Source organism: Vicugna pacos, chromosome 14 (assembly GCF_048564905.1).
Source record: "Vicugna pacos chromosome 14, VicPac4, whole genome shotgun sequence".
Lineage (NCBI taxonomy): Eukaryota > Metazoa > Chordata > Mammalia > Artiodactyla > Camelidae > Vicugna > Vicugna pacos.
In genome coordinates, this window is record NC_133000.1 from 640,623 (window position 1) to 660,327 (window position 19,705).

At 51.4% G+C, this 19,705-nt stretch overlaps 1 protein-coding gene across 12 annotated transcripts in view; it reads left to right on the forward strand.

Moving 5' to 3' along the window:
• The window catches only part of ZMYM2 (zinc finger MYM-type containing 2), a 93,719-nt gene that overhangs the window by 71,652 nt on the left and 2,362 nt on the right, over positions 1-19,705 (forward strand). Inside the window, exon 25 of one of the 12 annotated variants that reach the window (XM_072975943.1) lies at positions 5,610-5,918. The exons of 8 other annotated variants lie outside the window; for them this stretch is intronic. In XM_072975943.1, coding sequence (XP_072832044.1) covers positions 5,610-5,742 — 133 coding nt within the window. In that variant the 3' untranslated portion in view covers positions 5,743-5,918. 3 more of the 12 variants (XM_072975944.1, XM_072975945.1, XM_072975948.1) reach the window with 3 other exon arrangements.

Consider the following 19,705-nt stretch of genomic DNA (forward strand, 5'->3'; position numbering starts at 1 on the left):
TAAACTGTATGATACAGAAATTCCCTTGCACCTACCTTTTCTCCAGAATTGCTACGTTAGGCACTTTTCCTATAAACACGTGTTATTGATTAAAAGGTGGTTAATCCTAACCGTCTTTTATTCTTCAGACTGGTGCTGTTTCCATCAAGAGCAATAAAGTTTTTCCCAAATATCACTTAATGTGTATTTTACCAAATACCATGTTTCTGCGTGGCCCCACTGTCAGTAGCACCGTATCTTGCTATTTATGTTTCCTTTATTTTGGCTTTTCTGAATTGGAATGTCTGCACAGTACGGTGTTGACACAATTAAGGATTTAGAGCTCTTGTCTTGGTCTTGATTGCAATTCGAGGATTAACTTGACTCTCAGGGGAAAAAGAGAAAAGTAATACTATTTTATGAGAAAATTTTCTTGGTCTAGAATACATTTCATAGTTTGTGTGGCCATAGCTGACTGCTGAGGAAAGACAGTGAAACGATAGTTTCTTTCTGGTTCTTAGTGATTTCTGATTACAGCGTCCTGTAAATATGACGTCATTGCCTTCGCAGGTCTATTGATTTGCTATATTTTTCTGTTCTGAAGAAGATTTTGCCATTTAAAATGAATCAATGAAAAAGGTTTTGTCCACATTGAGAAAAGTGAATTTCCCATGCAAAATTGAGTCCTCATTAACACGTTTTTTAAGATTTTTAACTGTATTAGATAATGTAAGATATTAAAGGATTTTTCTAGGCAAGAAACTCAGCTCTTCTTTTGGCTATAAAAGTACTTGTTTAATTTGTAGTTCATATTTTTCTCTTACTACACAGGGTTGTCACACAGTGTGTTAAGCAGACTAAGATGGGAAGAGGGTGCATGTTGTTCTGTGCATGCAAACTTTGGTCCCTTTTTCTGATGAATATCCCTTTGTCCTGGCTGACGATGGTTTGGGGTTGGGGTGACTTGTTTATGCGTAGTATTGAGGATATAGTAATGGAGAAGTCATAAAATTGCGAAGTTTCGGTTTGTATTACTCTAATGTTGGTCCGTTTAATCTGAGATCTTAAATATCTTGCAGTCTTGAATCACTAAAAATTTTCACTTTTATTTTGACAGTTATTTCCAGAACATATGTACGTACATTACTTCTGTTCTCAGTTAGGGTGAGCTCCTTGTTCACCTCAAAACAGTCATGAAAGTGTATATGAAAATATTTTTAAAGAATAAATTTCTTTAAATTTCAGTACTTTTGGATTTTCCCCCTTAATAGAAGTTCAGTGGATTTCAGGTATTCCATTCTGTTGTGCTTTTAGGAACAGACTGGTTTTAATGCTGTTTTCCAGTGTTAAGTGCTTGTCTGTTGTTTCTGTGTAAGTCATGCTGGAAAATACCACTATGAACGAAATCTCACTTCAGAGCTGACGCCCAGAGCAGGCTGATTGTGTCGGCCTGGGTCTGAGGACAGAGACACTTAGAATGGTGCCACACTTTGTACTTTTTTCCCTTTCCTTAGAGGCTAGCGGGGTACCCAGATATGTTGCTGTGATCCTGTCTTGTAATGAACTGGGCAAGAGAAAGTGGTTCCTAATATCTGGACATTTAATGTCCTAACTAATTACTGAGTTAAACAATCCATGAATTTAGGCCTTTTGGGAAAAGAGAGCCAAAAAGAAGCTAAGATTTAATCTGAAAATAAAGAACGATTAAGAGCAGAACCAGAGGGGCGGCCACAGACCTTACGTGGGCCCACCCCTGGAGGTCACTGCATCGTTGAATGAAGCAGGTGTAAATCCTAACAGTGTGTTTGGACTGCGGTCGGGGGAAAAACAGTTACAGCTCTTCTGGGACTTCGATGTCTTGTTTAGATAATGCCTCTGAAGTAAACTCAGCACGTGAGAACTCATCACCACAAAACTTAGAATATATCTTTCATATTTGTTCTGTGCCAAGGAACTACAGCCAACCATGGTAGGTGGGGAGGAGGAGAAAATAGAAGATTGACAGTACTGTTCCAAAGGCTACAGTCATGCGGTAAACAAAATACACTTGTAGGGATCTTGAGCTCCTGGGAACTTACAGAGACTGTCTCCATGATAGTTTAAAACTGGCTTGTGGACACTCAGGAAGCCCTGGAGTAGGCCACAGAACACCTGCACTGTGATTAAAACGTCAGGTTCCTGTAGCTTTACGCTGCTTGCGGCTTTGTTACTCGTGGTCGGTGGGGCGATTTCTGATTTATCTTAATGGCTTCATTTTGTTGGTATCTGTCCTCACCTCTGGCTTCCAGACTAACTTACAAGTGTCCAAAAGCAGCACTGAAAGGGGCAGCTGGAACCTGCATTAGAAACGACTCTGAAACATGTTAAACGGCGTTGAACCGAGGTAATTCAGCTTCTAGGTGATGTGGGTCGGGTGGAACAGGCAACGTCCACTATTACAGAAATTTAAAAGCCTTCGCCTACTAAAGATTTACTTCATAGCAGTTGCTTTTGGAAAAAATAGAATCTCAAGTATTATCACCCAGCGGGGGAGAGTATATAGCTCAAGAGGTAGAGCTCATGCTGAGCATGCTGGACATCCTGTGTTCAGTCCCCAGTAATTCCTCTGAGGACAAGTAAATAAGTAAACCTAATTATGTCCCCCCAAAACAAACGATCAGGTGTTGTCACCTGTGTGCCCCTCATAACCCTGTGAGCAAGGCTCTGCTCCCATTTTGCTCATGTTTCTGTGGTTCTGCACCGGTGCCAGCAGGGGGCAGTAGCGCGCAGCACGAGGCTTCAGCGTCTCTGTTTCTAGGACTGTAAGTGTGCTGCAGTCCTTTATCAGGAATTCTTGGGGGTTTGGAGTTCAGATTTTTCTTTTTCAAAAATATATGTGCTTGTAGGTTACACAGGCCCCTCAGTGGGGCCTGGGCAGCACCCCAGCAATACTTCCGCCGCAGTAGGTCAGACAGAGTAGCAGGGATGAACCATGTGTGGCTGTAGAAAGCTTTACGTGGTTTAGGGCGGTTTTTGTCACAAGCATGAAGAGTAAAGTTTTCAGACTAGTTTCAGAGAGGAAAGTGGGGTCGGGTGTCAGAGCAGACGAGGGCTGTGGGCTGGTCCTGCTCTGAAGGGAGCCCGCTCTTCAGTCGCTGTCACCGCCCCGGGCCTCTGCTGTGCCAGCCAGTCTCCCACCCTGGAAAGGCAGAGGTGGGTGCCAACCACTCTTATGATGCAAAGATAGATGTAGATTGAGAGCCAGCGGGGACTGTCCGCCACATTGAAGGTTGTCCAAGGTGACCCGCCGGTCACGTGCTGTGGACCAGCAGGTGAGCTCTGGGTGATGGGGAGCAGGCCTCCTCCACTATATCGCAAGCTCCTAGAGAAGTTGCTGGCACCTACCAGGTGTTAAATGTTTGTGGAGTGAATTAATGATTATAAGTACATTCAGATCGAAGAACCTTGAAAAAGATTGGAAAACATGGCCTGGGGTCCTTAGAATAACGCCCACTGTGTGCTGTGCCTGGGGTCCGACCTCCCCTGCGTCCCTCCTGGTCATCAGTGCCAAGGGGATGGGGACGTCTCGATGGTTTTGTAGTCGTGCTTGAAATAGACACACTTAAAAGTCACTTGTGAGGCCTGTTAAAATGCAGGTGTCTGACCTGTCCCCTGGAGATTGATCTGGTAGATTTATTAGAGTGAGTCCCAGAGACCTGCCTTTTTAAGGCCTGGGTTAAGCCCCCCAAGACCTGCAGTTAAGAAGTCTGCCTGCAAACATTTTTTAATGAAGTAGAATTGAATGGAATAGAACATAATAGGGGCATTTTTTTCTCATGAAAATTGTTTTATGCTCATATTGAAACATAGCATGCTTTTCAGTCAGCATGAAAGTTTCTCCAGGAAACTCACCAAGCGAAGCAAACCCTGCGTCTTTGGGAGGATTTGCTGTTCATCGGAGCCTCCTGTTTTGTCTTCAGATGCCACTTTCCTACCTCTGTCTGCATCGAACCCCAGGGACTTGTGAACACAGGCTTTCCATTTTGCCATTAAGTAGGTGGCTGCAGGGGTTGTTGGAGGTGGACCTGTTTCTCTGCCTGTTACTGAGGCTTGAGGCTTTTTTCCTTCAAGAAGGCGAACAGTTGTTGGGGTACTTTGGGCGACAGCCCGTGAGGTATCACTGAGTCTGCAGTGTAGATGAGTCAGTGGTGCAGCTCGAACTGAGCTGAGGTCAGGCGGGAGGGCGACCTCCTGGCCCCAGCCCTCCGGGAGCTGCGGCTCTGGTGGGACACGTGTTCGGTGAGCATGGGCCGGGGCGGAGTGGGCAAGGGGCAGCATGGTTCTGGGAGGTGGAGAGCAGGTGGCCGAGGGGCTGGGCCGGGCAGGGCTGTGGACAGGCACCCCGGTGCAGGGGCTCTGACTTCCCGCCCCCCCGCCCCCCCCCCGTCGTCTCCAAGACCGAGCTCGTGCTCTTCCTCCGTCCTCGCCTTTGACACGCCCCCGTACGTACTTGGGGGTTGGCGGACTTTGAGAGGACCAGAGGGTCAACATCCCAGGTAGCATGGAGGGGAGCACGTCGGGACTCACAAGAGAAAACAAATTTCCACACGTTTCTTACTGACAAAATTCAAAATATAACACTCAAGGACCTCATTTTTCTAATAGCCGGCTATAGGGAGAAGGGTGGAGGAGAAGGCAGAGTGCTTTTTTGAGGAGTGCCCACCTTGCTTGGGGTTCAAGGTTAGTAGTTCACCGTCATCAATACTGGTTGCGAGTGTTCCTCTGTCAGGTTGTATGGATTTCTCTGAACATGTGTCTTCAGACGTAGGTGCTGCCAAATAGGGCATCGGTCTACGAGCGCGCGGTTTTGGTCAAGCACATCTATCACTTGAGAGGAGTTTGTACAGCTGCTGTTGACGTTCAGTGTCTGCCTGTTAGCCTGCTCTATTGCACATTCATTTCCAACCGAAGGTTAGACGGAATCTCCTCAACTGCACAGTTAAATAAATTTTGAAATACAGAAGTTTTCTTTACACTTGCAGTGATCTTTGAAAAACACTGCTGGAACTGTAGTTTGAACTTGGAAAACGTATCTGCTCAAAATGTGTGGGAAGAGGGCTGTTGCTTCTTTAACTTGAGACAGCGTGAGACGTGATGTTACTTGTGATTCAGGCAACATTCATTGTTGGAAATTACTGCAGTGTGTTTTGCATATCGGCACTGTTTGGCCGCGCAAGTTTAGGGTGACTTTATTAAGGAACATTATCAAGTCTGCAACAAAAGCTGGTTTCCAGAGTTAACCGGTGTTCAGTGGTAGTGCCCGAATGCTGTTGTCGTTCAGGAAGACGCTGCCTGGTGACCGCAGGGCCGGCCGGCTGTGCAGCCTCCTGTCCAGCAAACACGGAGCCCACACGCTTACGTCCACCCTGCCACTGTGGGTCCAGTGCCACGCGGGGGATTCGATGACAAATGGGAAACACCCTCAACAGTTACATCTCAGCGAAGGCCTTTTCTACTCCACACACGTTTTTGCACCGTTTCACATTTTAAAAACATTATTTGTACCATTACTTACGTCTTTGCAGATTTCACTTTCAGGTTTTACTGAATTAGTGTTTCTTCAGCTTCTTAGAAAATACTCTTGCCTGCAGTCACCTGCAGACGACTCACGGAGGCCAATTCTTCAGTCACTTCAAACTTGGCACTAACTCCTTGGAAAGACAGCTGAACAACATGGGGGCAGCAATTTTTTTGACTCATCAAGAGCAAAGAAAAATGCCCTGAAAACACTTAACCTCATTTCTCAGTTTTTGGACGACTCTTCAAGTCTTTGAAAAACTCTTTGCCAAAAGGCCCAGCCTGTTCTCTCTGGGTACCTTTCTCCGGCTGCTGTGGTCAAATTCGATCTAATTAATCGATAAATTCTCGCTTGGTGAACAAATGAGCCACTTGGAAACTGGCTGCAGCCTCATTCGAGTGTTTTCATTTTGTGAGGAAGTTCTGCTGGAATGGGGCATTCCATTTGGAGTTTTCTGATTTTCTGAGCACTGCAGTCCTGTGAGTTGAAAATGCTGTATTGAGCCCTCAGTCGGGTAGTGTCGGCGCACACGGCTGGGGGCTTGGCAGAGTCACTCGGTCACGCGATGTGACATGGGGGGCTTACACGGGAAGTGGGTGGGTGCTTGTGTCAACCGTGGGGAGGGCACCGGGAACAGCGTGTTGCTGTGGAGGCACAGCTGTGTTCCAGCAAAACTTTGTGGACACTGACGTTTGAATTTCTTGTCCTGGATTACTTTTGCGTTAATTTCTCAACCATGGAAAAACATAAGAAAACCATCCTTGGAGTGCCGTGCAGAAGCGGCGCTGAGACTTGCCAGCCTCGCCTGGCTCCTTGGTGCTGATGCAGGGACCCTGGGGTGCACAGGTTACTCAGCCTGTTGTCTGCCTGTGTGGTCTCCGACTCCTCCTTTCCTGTGTCTCTGAAACTGGAAGGAGGTTGTTGTCCCTGCCTCCTGCCTGACGTGCTGGCAAACCGAGTTTCCCGTGTCCCGCCTTCTGGGCTTCCTCCCACCTCGTGGGCTCCTCTCCTCGGCGTTTGTTGCTATTCCCTCCTTATCCTCTGACTCTGGAAAGGGGGCGCCCAGCGCAGCGTTCCCGCCTCCTCTCCTTGATCACAGGGCTTCCTGTGGCCCTAGTGCAGCCCACACGCCGCGGATCCCATCACACGGGGAACGAGTCTCCAGCGCGAGGAATGAGGAAGGGTGGGTCCTTGGGCCTGGTGCCGTAGCGGCATTGACCTAGTTAATCCAAGCACCCTGTGCCCCAGGGGTCTGAACACTTTCTGTAAGAAGGGCCTCTGGGTTTGTCTCAAGTTCTCGGGGTTTTTCCAACCCTTTTAAACTAGACAAATCATCCTTAGCTGACAGGCCACGCAGACACAGGCTGTGGGCCAGGTCTGGCCTGTGGGTGTTTGCTGACCTCACTGTAAGCGTTAGAGGGAGAGGAGTGGTGTTACCCCATTTTGCAGACGGAGGAACTGAGATCCAGAGAGACTGAATAACTTGCCCAAGCTCACAGCTAGGAAGTGGTGAAAGGGGTTTCAGTAGGAGCTCTGGACTACACTTGAGTGTCTGGAAGGCTAATGTTGAAGGTTCTGACAAAAAGCTAGTGATTCCTGCCCCAGAGTCTCAGGAATTGAAGGAACCAGATACTCCGAAGAAAGAGTGTAGCAGATTAAGTCTATAAAAGAAGTCATTTCGCCTTTTCCAAAATCCTCTCCCCAGGTGAGGCAGCCTTTCCCCACAACTCTGGGGTCCAGATGTTTAAGGAAGGGGCGAGAGGCTGGGACGCAGACCCAGGTGTGGCCGAGGCTGGAGGGCTGGAGGGGAGAGCCTGGCCTGCGTGCCCACGAGGCTTGAGGCCAGTCGTCTAACCCGTCTGGCAGGAGATGGGGGCCTCCTCTGGGAAATAGACCAGACCCAGACAGGAGGCAGGGGTCCCTCTGAGGCTGAAGCAGTCTGCACGTTCACAGCCCCACCAGGTGTGTCCCTGCTGAGCAAGGACAGACCAGACGTTTGAGGAAAGCGTTAACATGAAAGACGACAGTAAAAATAAAAGGAAGGCGTGAGAAAAAGCCGCAGTGTAGGAAGAAGAGAAAACTTCAAAAAATTGGAAGTGGTACTCAAGAAAAGAAATAAAGAATGTTAGACAAAGACTGGAAAATTAAAATGCAACAAATATCCACTAGAAAGGCTGGAGAGCAAGGTTGAAAACATTTGTATGAAGTCAGGCAAAAAGAAGAAAAAGGGCAAAGTATGAGGAAGAACAAGAAAATTCGAGGTTCAACCGGGGGCGTAAGCTGTGAAAAGTCCCAGGACGAAGTGCAGGGGAGGAGGGTGAGGTGAGGGGGCAGGTCCCCTGGGTACCCGAAGGACCCAGACTCAGGCCAAACATGTCACTGGGAAGTTTCAAAAATCCATATGAAGGAAAGATTCTACAGAGGGAGGGTTAGGTCACAGACCAAAGATCAGGAACGGGAAAGTCACTTGGCTTGGCCACAGCACTGCCTTCAAAATTATGACAAAAATGGCTTCCAGTTTGGAAATCTATCTTGCCAGCTGTGAGAACTCTCAGAAAGTTTACCTCTTGGTTTCCTTTGTCACAAGGCGACTCTTCCCTCAAAATGTGATGACAGAGGAGGAGAGGAGAGAGAGAATGTGGACCCAGGAAATAGGATGGGACAGCGTCGGGGAGGTGGGGGTTTCCTGGTAGCACTGGAGCTGGGCCACAAACGTCCCAGCGGAGGACACTGGGGGACCTCACAAGGAGAGGGGGCTTCTTGGGTTTTCTATTGCCAGAACAAGATGGCTAGCAGACGGCTTCCCAGCGAGTGTCACTGGAAACTCAGTGGTGGCATCTGGGTGTCACCACCACCTCTGTCTCCTTGTGGGACCCGGAGGGGGACACAGTTCTGTAAGCACTGAACATGTGTATCCAAGTGTGTGCTGCGGTCGTGTTGGGACAGCGGAGGGAGACCTCTCCTGGGCTGGGGAGTTGGGAGATGACAGGAAACAAGTGCAAACTCAGGACAGTGTGCTGCAAGTACTTTTGGAAAGGTGGTTGTAACGACCAGAAGAAAGAGCAGGAGTCGGGAGTACCACGGAGCTGCTGGGGTTTGCCACGTGCCTTCAGTACTGCTTGGCTCTAAAATGATGTAAATAAATTAATTTAATTTCTTCACAATAGCCAGAGGTGGAAACAACCCAAATGTGTCTCAGTAGTTGATGGATGGACAAAATGTTGTGTATACAAATAATCCTGACACAGGAAGCTACAACACGGGTGGAACTTGAAGACATGCCAGATGCAGAAGGAAAACACGATTCCACCTACACGAAGTACCTAGACTAGGCAGATTCCTAGAGAGGGACAGCAGGATGGGGGCTGCGGGGGCTGCGGGAGGAAGAGCAGGGACTTAGTGTTTGGCAGGGACAGAGTTTCAGTTCGGGAGGGTGACGTAGTTCTGGAGACGGACGGCGGGGGCGGCTGCACCACAGTGTGGATGGGCTTAATGCCACCGAACGTACACTTAAAAATGGGTAAAATGGAAAATTTAATGTTGTCCTATCAGAATAAGAAAATTTACACTTAATAAAATTGGTGCATTAAAAACATGGGTCTCTGATAGAATGGTAAGTAATTCGTGCCTGGTGACGTGAAATACTAACATGTGAGTGACAATCATTCTCCTGGGAGTATCTGGGCGACTTTGTCCTGCTGTTTCCTGTGCCACCGTTAACTCGCTTCCTTACGTGGTCGTGGTTTCACTGCAGAGGACAACGGGGTGTGCCCCGGAGCAGGGCTAGCCTGGCACCCGAGCCCGGGAGGACGCCTCACAGACGCTTCCGCCGGGGAGCACCTGAGGACCCGCTGTGTGCGGGGCCTGCTCGGCCCGGGGTGCGCGGAGCAGCATTTCCTCAGAACGCTGCGCACAGTCTGGGAGGACAGACAGACGGGAAGGGGAAGGCGCGGAGGCGGCGCGGGCGCTGGCCGCCGCGCTGCTGCCTCCGCGTCTCGTTCCTGCCGGTGCGCGGATCTGAGCCGCGTGTCTACGCTGTGCTGTTCGTCCTGTTCAGCGGGGGCTGTGCTCGCTGCTTGCGCTGGGCGCGCCCCTGGTCTGGAGGCTGTGGGAAGCGCCAGCCAGTACGACCCAGGCAGCTTCTGAAGGGTCCCCAGTCTCACTGGGGAGATGAGGTTTACCAGCAGACTCACCGGAGAGGCCAGGCGGGCGCTGAGAGGGGTGGTGGGGGTGGAGAGGCCTCGGCGCGGCCGCGGTGGCTCGTTCTGCCACTGAAGGCAGCAGCTGTACCTGAGAAAGAGGTGGACGCAACGCAGTGACAGGGTGGGGGTCCGGGGTCTGCTGACAGGCCGGGGCGCCGCCCCCGCCTCCACCCTGCGCCGAGGCTCAGGACGGGGCCTGCAGACGGCGCACAGGGGGCCCGCAGGTGCAGGTCGAGGGGAGGGCTCCCGGTCCCGCAGGCTTGGGTGGGGGGGGTTCCGGTCCCCACGGGCAGACTGTTTCTTACGGGAGGGCGGGCGGGGGCGTCAGGCCTCAGGGTTCGGGTGCCCGGAGCTGCAGCTCGGCCCCCGCTGCGCGTCTTGCGGGGGTGCGGGAGGCACCTTCGCGGAGGCGTGAGCAGGGCTAGGGGCTGGCTCCCTTTTGAAGTAACGTTTTTGAGCGCTGCGCCCTTGTTACTTCATAGAGACGCCAAGCCGGGCGTGGGGTGGGTGCACAGGCCTGGAGTAAGGAACAGCCTCTGCAGAGGCCGCGGGGACCTCCAGTCTGCAGCCAGTCCGCAAACCGAGGGGTCCCCTGGGGGCATCCAGGCGAGGTGACCCCTCACCCCCCCACCCGGCCCTCCCCCCAGACGGCCGACGACAGCGTTTCTTCCCGCCATCCCTGCCCCTCGTTCCGCGAAGTCCGTTTTCCTCGGCCCGGTTCCGCCTGCAGGCGGGCGTCCTGGCGGCGCGGGCTCTGCAGCCCTGCGTCGTCGGCAAACGGTCCTCGAAGGGCGCTGTTGTCACAGGACGTCGCCTCCGCTTGCGAGACTCTTCAGTAGAGAAGCTGCACAGTGAAACGGTGCCCTCTCCCCGAACCCGAAGGAAAGGGTCTGTTTCAGGGCCGGCCGTGGCCCCGGAGCCCGTCTGCCGACACGAGCCCGCTCTCCGGGTAGAGAACGGCGTGCGCGGCCGTGAGTGGCGGGTGGCTCGGGCCGCGACGCGCCCTCGCACCTGGAAGCCTGGCCTGTGTTCGCTGTGCGTCGCTGTCCCCGGTGGGAGCTTTCCTCCGGGCGACGGGGGACGGGTGGCTGAGCCGCGGGGGGGCTAAAACCGAGCAGGAAAGGGTTTGTTCTGTAACTGACATCCTAACTCTGGCAGATTCCAGAAGCCTTCAAAACCTGGGCGAGTTGTGCTCAAAAGGTTTTTCTGAAATAAGAGGTAATTGTTCAAACCCTCCTCCTCCTTCTCTCCCCTAGTCTGGTGATGTTGACCAGAAGGTTCTCCGGGCTTTTGAGTTAAACCCTGAGACAGTCATGTGGCCAGGCTTCCAGTCAACACACAACAAAGAGCCACAGCCACACCGTGACCCTGTGTGACTGGGGCTGATGGATGCACATTCTGGTGACCTGAGGGAAACCAGGGACACACAGCAGAGAGAGTAAATGGTGATGAATTCCTTTTGGAGTTAGGATTTTTAAATAACAACTTTCTGGACAATTCTCATTCTTTCTGGTGAAATATCCTGCTTTAGATTTTAAAAATACTTTGGGTCAGGTTATTTTATAAAAGCAGTAAATATTATTAAATTGTTACCATAAAGGGGAAACTTTTTAATGCAATAAATACATCTAAAACTTCTTCCTCTGAGCATATCAGTATTTCCCCCATCTGGTCCTTATCTGTATGTTCACATTATTTGTCTAGAAATACAATTACATGTATGTCCCACCTTTTCATTGATTGATCACAAGCACTTTTAGGCAGCTCCCTTGAGCTCTGTAACAGATGCAGACTGGGGATGGCTGGGTCTCTGAAGGAGAATGCTGAGGGGAAGAGAACAAAGGACAGGAATCTGGGGAACCACCACGTTTAAGGAGAGAGGAAGCAGGGCAAACTGGGCATGTATGTGGGGGCTGGACACGGGGGCTGGAAGCGGGTCCAGGGTGTTGGATGCTGAGTTAAGAGCACGGACCCGGAGCTTGGGAAGGTAACGCTGGCCCGTCTGAGAACTTTTGGTAAAAGGGAGGAAAGAGAAAAAAAGCCCAGCTTCCCTTTTGGGGCTGCCCTGGGAGCAGGCACTGCAATTGTCAGAGGGTGATTCGTGGCAACTCACGTTCCCTCTGAAAGGCTCCGGAGGGGTGCGCACAGCGAAGGGAGGAGCCCTGCTTCCGTCTCCTCCAGCTGCTGGGTCTGTCGCCTGTGCAGTTTCCTTCCCTCCAGCCTCGCCCGGACACCGGCCCACACCAGACAACCTAAATCCAAATGCCATGTGCCACGCCTAGCGACAGACCGAAAGAATTTCAGGGCTGGGGGGAGCCCTGGAGGTGAGTGTCAGGATACGCCAGGGATTGGCACACCAAAGGCCTGCTGGCCACACCCCACACCCGTGTCCCCCAGAGCTGTGGCTGCCTTCAGGCACCAGAGACCAGCTGGCTTGAAAAATCCAAACTATTTCCTCTCCAGTTCTTCATGGCAAGCTTGACGGGCCAGGGACTGTATGACTGGCCACCGAGCTGGCTGTGTCCTTATTGTGAACAGACGGACCTTTCTCTTTCAACCTGGGCAAATTGTGACACTTTTTGAAAGCACCAGGAGTACTTTGTGGAAGTCAGAGTTTTCCACCAAGTGGCTTGGCTGGGTTCCAGATGGCTTCTATTCATTTAGCAGCCGAGCTGGCCTGGGCACATGGCGTGAAAACAGTCCTCAGACCCAACTTTTGTTTCTGCTCAATCCCTTGTCCTTTGAACCAGCACAATGAAAGTGCTTCAATAAGCAGGATCAGTAGGCAGACCAGAGAGAAATGTGAAAGCGAGATTACGGGCTGTGAGTAGCAGCTCCCGTGTGCGCCGATGCCCTCGGTCACACAGCGCAAACTAAGACCGCCTTTATTAGGAACCGGCCGCCTGGCTCTGGGATGTGGAGAATAGATGACAACTGCATTTTAAAATGTTTTGTTCGAGTAAATGAAGCAAAGTCTTTTTGCGGAACAGGGAAGCAAGCTTTAAAATAACTGAAAAGGTTTCCAAACGCCTGTATTTTTGTGTTCGTGAGGAACTGACTTTGGTTACGTGGGTTCCTACGTGGGATGGGAAGTGATGTCCATTTACTAGTTTAGAAGTGTCAGGTCTTTTGTTTTTGGGTCGATGCATAAACGTGAGGCAATCAACTTGGGAAGCAGGTCCCCCGACCCTCCTGAACCAGCTGGAGCGGCGTTAGGTGAGGAGACGCCCTTGCACCTGAGCGTCTGTTTTCGCGAGCGGCGTGGCAGGGCCCGTCAGAGTCTGAAGAGTTCATATCTCTTGACCCGGACCTTCTACTTCTAGGAATTTGTCCTAAGGAAACAGGATGTGGAAAAGGTTTATGTACAACATGCACTGTTTAAAATAGCCCCAAATTGGAAATGATTTAAATGCCTAACAGTCAGATTCTGCTTAAAAAAATTGTCATGCCTTTCAGTGATGGGATGTCATGAAGCCTTTCCAGCTGTAATTTTGAAGAAAATGTATTAACCTGGAGATATGCTCATAGTATATTCAGAAAAAGATATCAGAATAAGAACATAGTATGATCTTAATTTTGTACAAACACACACTTCGAAAATACCTCAAAGGAAATAAATCAAAACGCTAACGAAAGTCACCTCCAGGCGGCAGGGCTTCTACATGCTCCTCCCGCGTTCCTTCGTGCTGTGGCGTTCGTACTTTCAGTTTAACGTGTCCTGGTGATTCTTTTTTCCCTGTGACTTGAGATTCATTGGGCTTTTGAATCTGTGGGCGGGACCTTCGCGCATGCTGGCACACTCAGCTGTGATCTGTCAAGTACTGACTGCCGCCTCCTCGTTTCCTCTCCTTCTGGGGTTGATCGTTCACGAGACCTTCTCTCTCTGTTCGTGTCTTTTAACCTCTTTCATCCTTTCCGTTTCTCTGACTCTCAGTGCAGCCTTCTGATCATTTCTTCAGTTATATCTTTATTGTTTCTTCAGTTGTGTGTGAAATCTATCCATTGAGACTTCAATTTCGATTATTATTATTTTTTAAACTTTCTGGAACTTCTGTTTGGTCATTATTTGTAATTTCTTGTTCTGTGTACGTATTTTTAAAATACAGACAATAACTTGCCTTTGGGTTCTTCAGACAGAGTGAACACAGTTCATTACAGTCCGTGTCTGACATGCTGAAGTCTGAAGTCTTTGTAGGTCTGTTTCTGCCATCTGTTGTTTCTATTTGTTCTCACTCTCGGAGCCTCATTTCTTTATTGCATGTAAGGAGTTTTATCTGTGAGCTGTGCAAGAGTAAATTTTAAAAAGATTTCTTGCTGCTGAAAGGAAAGAGACTGTGACTTGTCAATAGCCCCTCCCTGTCTCTTCATAAAGACTCGCACCCTGTTCACAGTAGCCCCAAACTGGAAACCATTTGCGCAGTTAATTTGCAATTAAGCCCCAGTGTCAACCTGACTGGGCCGCGCACGCGGGTCTGAGGTGTCTGGGAGGGAGTCACAGTGAGTGCGCAAACTGAGTGAGCAGATCGCCCTCCCAGGTGAGGGTGGGCCCGATCCGACAGGTGGAGGCCCAACCAGAACAAAAGAGTTGAGCCTCCTGTGAGTAGGAGGGAGTTCTGCCCAGCAGCCTGCACAGGGACACCACTTTTTCCTGCCTGCAGTCTCCAGCTGAAACCCTGGCTGCTCTGGGGTCTAGAACCCACCGGCCTTTAGGCTGGAATTTACGCCGTCGGCTCCCTCAGGCCTCCTGCCGACTGCAGGCCTTGAGGCTGGTCAGCCTCTAAATCATGTGAGGCACTTTCTTATTATACATATGCCCCCCCAGACAGGTCATGGTGAGTGGACAAGGTGAGTGAACAAATACTGGAATTCTCAGCTATAAAAAGGAGCAAACTGCTGAAACTGTGACAAGGGACATGAATCCTGAAAGCACTGCGTGGAGTGAAAAGACAAGTGCTCGCACTGTGTTTCCATGTGTGTGACGTTCTAGAAAAGACTGCTCTGCGGTGTCAGAAGGCTGTCTGGTGCCTGCCTGAAACCTAGGGTGAAGAGGACTGACCAGTGGGGACTGGGGATCCTGGCAGGAGATGGAAGTGTTCTGGTGCTGGTGACGCATGTTTGGCACATGCAGGGCAGACACGGGTCTACCTCAATAAGGCTGATTTTACAGAATGCGTGAGTCAGCCTGGGAAATGAACACGCTTTTCTGATCCACAGTCCTGGCTGCTCCGGGCTGTGCTGGACAAGCTCAGACGGTCAAGCAGAATCCGAGTTCTCATTCACTTACTCGTTTGTTCCCTGGGTCACCATGAAGTGCCTGCTGTGTGCCGAGGAGGTGCAGGGGGTAGGCCCCAGCCCACATGAGTCGCAGGGGATAGGGCAGCATCTCCCCAGGCTCCAGCCCCTCCCAGGCAGGACCGCTCCCCGCCATCCCCGCCAGGTGGCAGGCGAGGTGGGGCGGGGCTGGACTTTGGCTCTGGTTCTCCGTGACCCTCGGCCCCATACTCACTTACACGATGCCCAGGGGCCCCAGGTCAGCTTCCCCTCGGGGAAAGCATCCTGGGACAGGCGTTCCGAGCGTGCTCGGACCTCTGAGGCCCTGAGCACAGATTGGCGGGGAGCAGATGATTCTGCCTTTAGCGGGATTTGCCCGATGGGTAGATTCCAAAGTGTTAGGATTCTTGTCAGCAGTTTTGTGTTGCATCAGTCTCATAAAGGCAGGAGGGACAGCTTGGTTGCGCAGCCCACACGTGGCGGTGATTTTGCTTTTGTAGGTAAGGAGCTGGTTTGTTAGCCATGCTCTCAGTAATGCTGAGATCACCTCCCAGACTTGAGGACTCATTAAAAGAGAAATGCTTGACCACAGAAACAACCATCTGAATGTCGCCCACCATGGCGGCACTTAGAATGCATTTTAAATGGAAACGTGTTTTCTTGCTGGGACTCTGGTGGGCAGGAGGCGATGTCCTGGCGGGTGGAGCAGAGGAGCAACCTGCAGCCTTGGGCAGGCGACTGCACCTCCCTGTGCCTGAAAGACGGGAGGATGGAAGCTGCCTCCGGGCTGAGAACAGAGCGCCCCACCAGTTGCTCCTTTTCCGCTTTCACTCTAATTCGCAGCTTCTGCCTTTGATTACACTGCTCATGTGGTTGTCGGGAGGATTCAGTGGGGCGATTTATGTCAAGAGTCTGACAGGTTCCATAAATCAAAGTTATTTATTTGGGAAGTTGATAGCCAAGCATCTACTTGTAGAAATAACCAACGTTGGATGATCCTTTTAAACCTGAAGTTTTGGGCTGTTTTCATCTGGATGTGGCCATTTCAGTGTCCCCTGAGCATCCATCTCCCCACAGCCCCGGGAAGGGAGAGCGTCTGCTGCTCGGCCAGAGGAGGGGTGCACCAGCCCGCGGGGACCCCGGGGGTCAGCGGGGACTGAGCCCAGCTCTCCTCCCCAGGCTGGGCCCTCGAGCAGAGGCCTCTCCGTCCACACTCTCTGCGTCCCCAGGCCGGCGGCCTTGCTTGTGCTTGGAGCGAAGAAGAGGGTGAGAGGCAGCCCCGTCCCTTCCTGCAGTGGCTGGTGCGTGGAGGGGGGATGTTCCCTTAGGACCAGCCCGGGGTGGGCACAGGGGCATTAGCTCCCCTCCAAGCACAGGCAGCGGAGGCGGGACTCTCTGTGGGAGGTCGGTCCCATCAGCAGGGTGTCCGGCCTCTGCGCTGGTGATGGAGGCCCCCGGCGCAGCTGCCCTGATGGCTGACAGCCCGGAACTAAAGGAGAGCCGGACTGCAGCCAAGCCAAGCCAAAATGGAATATAACACAGAAAGCTGACTTTGTGAGAAGTTATGTTTGGCACGGTTTGGCCCCTACAGAAGTTGCGTCTGCCTCCTTGACCCCTTTCTGGGCCCAGCCTCCCTTTGAGGGGCAGGAGGGAAAGTGTCCCCCAGAGATGTCCGTGTCCTGACCCCGCCCGTTTCCGGGTCTCTGTGCCCTGGCTGAGCAGCCCCCCGACCCCTGCAGTTTCCTCCCCTCCGTGTCCCTCACGGCTGACTGTGCACAGAGCAGCAAGGACCTGTCCTCCTTGGCCTAGTGACCACACCCCAAACCCTGGCACCTTACACAGCAGAAGGGACTTTGCAGATGTGACTTTGTTAAGGATCTGGAGTTGGGGAGAGCATCCCGGGTTGTCGGGGTGCCCGGTGTCCTTACAAGTGGGCACAGCAGAAGATCTAATAACAGCAGAAGTGGCCACAGAAGCAGACGCTGGTTGGGGCGACGCCGTCAGGAGGCAGGAAGGCCGCAGCCCCGGGCGGGGGATGGACGAGGGGTGGGCGTTCCCGGCAGACAGGCACTGGCCTTGCCCGCATCTCTCAGGGAAGATGCTCTCAGACCTCTGGCCTCCAGAAGTCAGGGAGTAAATGTGTTGTTTTAAACCAGCAAGTTTGGGGTGACTTGTTTCAGCGGCCACAGGAAACGAACCACCCCCCGACCCCAGCCACCACCCTTATGTCCTGGGCAGCTGGTCCACAACCTGATGAAATTCAAGTGCGGCCGCACCTTTCACGTCTGCCCTTTTCACCCCTCGGTGAAGAAGTACCTTGCAATTGGCCCCGCCGCTTTGTCAGCGTGGAGGGACCTCAGACCTCCTCTCACTGTAAAATCTGTTTAGAATTGAATATTCGAACTGAGGATTCAGTGCTTTTGTGCTAAGTCTATGTTTTGTGCTCAATGAGTAGACATAAATGTTATATATACATGCACATATGCACATACTTCCTTTTACATCAACTCTTTGGCATGTAAGTAGTAACCAGCACAGTGAGCCTATTTTGTGGGTGCAGTTTAATGAATTTGGAAGGTTCATATAGATGTGTGACCACGCCCCAGTGAAAGCGGAGAGTGTTTCCATCTCGCCGACACGTTTCCTTATGTTTTTCGTAGTCGATCCTTCTGCAACCCTGACCTCAGCGACCACTAATCTGCCTTCTGTCAGCGTTGTGACATCTTGGTGTATTGGATATTTAATATGTTTGTAATCTTTAAGAGAATTTGGCCTATTCGAGAGTCTGACAAAATAGTTGTATAATTTCTATAAAATGTATAATGAAATTTAGATTTGTAATTTCAAGTGAAAAAACTTAAGAGCATTTGACTAAGTCTGTAAAAGACGCTGGAACGTACGCAAGAATTTGAAAGTTCCTGTACTTACAATTTTGATTTATTAGATTTTTAAAGAGTGGTTTGAGGTTGTTGTAAGCCTTTTGAGTTAGAGACATAGGTTGCATGGGCTATTCAGACATTTGAAGTATTTAAGAAGAAAAATGAGTATATTAAATATATAAATGCAGTTTAAAATGTTGAGAAGAATTTAAATTTTTCTGATTTTTTAAGAGTTCAGTTGGTTCAGCTAATTGAAGGTGATTCTTACTTTATATAAAGTTCACTGGGTTTACACATAGTATAACAATGCTTATAATAAGATTTGTACGATGAACATAAAAGCTAAAGAAAAAAGGTTTTGAATTTGAACTTTAATAATGAAACATTAATTTGAAATTTAAGTAGCTGTAAAGTTCTTTCTGTACATTGAAGTCTCTCTTGCTCATTGAACAAAGCCGAAAAGACCCCAAACACACAGAGACACAGTCTCAGGTCTTCAGTTCCGTGTCAGGCACTGTCCACACTGACTGAGCAGGCCTTGGGTCTCCTCCCAGCCCGGGGCCTCCAGACTTCAGAGCGGGGATTGGGACGGGGTTGCGGGGGAGGGGCTGCCTCATGATACACCATCGGCTGGGCACCCGGGCAGCTCTGAAAGCTCGCCAGAGGGGACTCTGGGAGAAACCTTCAGACTGATGCTTACTGTTGGATCTTTCTTAAGAGTCCTTCCTCTCCAGACCGCACTGCTTTCCCTCTGAACGCCCTGTTCTCGGTATGGGCTCCATGCGCTAACACCCCCACGCCCCCAGGTCCCCCGGGAGTGGTGAGGTCTGTTCTCGCGCTGGCATCTTGGAGCAGGAGACGGAGCCCATGTGGAGCGGCCGCTGGCTGCCAGCACCCCCAGCCCACAGCCTCCCTCTGCAGCCGCCGGCCTGAAGGTGCTGGTTTGTTTCTGCTGCGTGTTTTGCCTGCTCGGGCCCTAAGCAGCTTAGGACAAACCTGAAAGAACAGTGAGGGGATCGTGGTCCCCACACACTCACGACAAGCCCTGAAAAGCAGAGGCGCGCTTTCTGAAGGCTGTCGAGGGCCTTGGGGTGAAAGTTCTTAGCTGGGATGTCTGCTCCACCGTGGTGACCCTGTGGCGTGTGTTCGCGTGACCAGCACCCACCCGTCCACCCCAGACGCTGAGGCCCGGGAGGTGAGACCCTGGGTTCGGGCACCTGTGGCCCCGTGGGCTGGGCCCGCATCGCCCCGCGGCCTGCCTCCTGCTGCCTCACTGACAGGAAGCATTGCTTCCTCTGAGCTCCTGCTGGAGAATCACCGACTTTCAGGGTTATTTTGCTGTCATTTATTCTGCTCTAACCTTTCAGAGGCAATCAGAAGGAAGGGCGCCGCCTGTATCCACGGGAGCCTCAGGTCCCATGTTGGGGAACTCCCACCCAGCGGACACCCTTGGAGGCCACCTGTCATCCCCGGGGCAGGCAGGAGGGTGCCCCCAGCCCACCCCACCCCTGTTGTGCACGACGGGGCCTGCCGTCCGTGGGGCGCAGGGACCGTGCTGTCAGTCTCTGGAAGGTCTCTCACTCGTTAGCGCCGCGCGTTGGGGGAACAGGCAGCCCTTTCCCGGAGGGGAGCCCGTGGCTGAGTCATCCGACCCTCAGAACCCAGGAGAGGTTCTGGCAGGGGTGGGGAGTTAGGCCCAGTGGCCCCATGTGTGTGGCTCCCGTGTTGGGAGAGGTGGCTACACATTTGTCCACTCAGTAGTCACATGTTTGATAACTTATTCAATGAAACTACAAGCCAATTAAAAACTATTAACC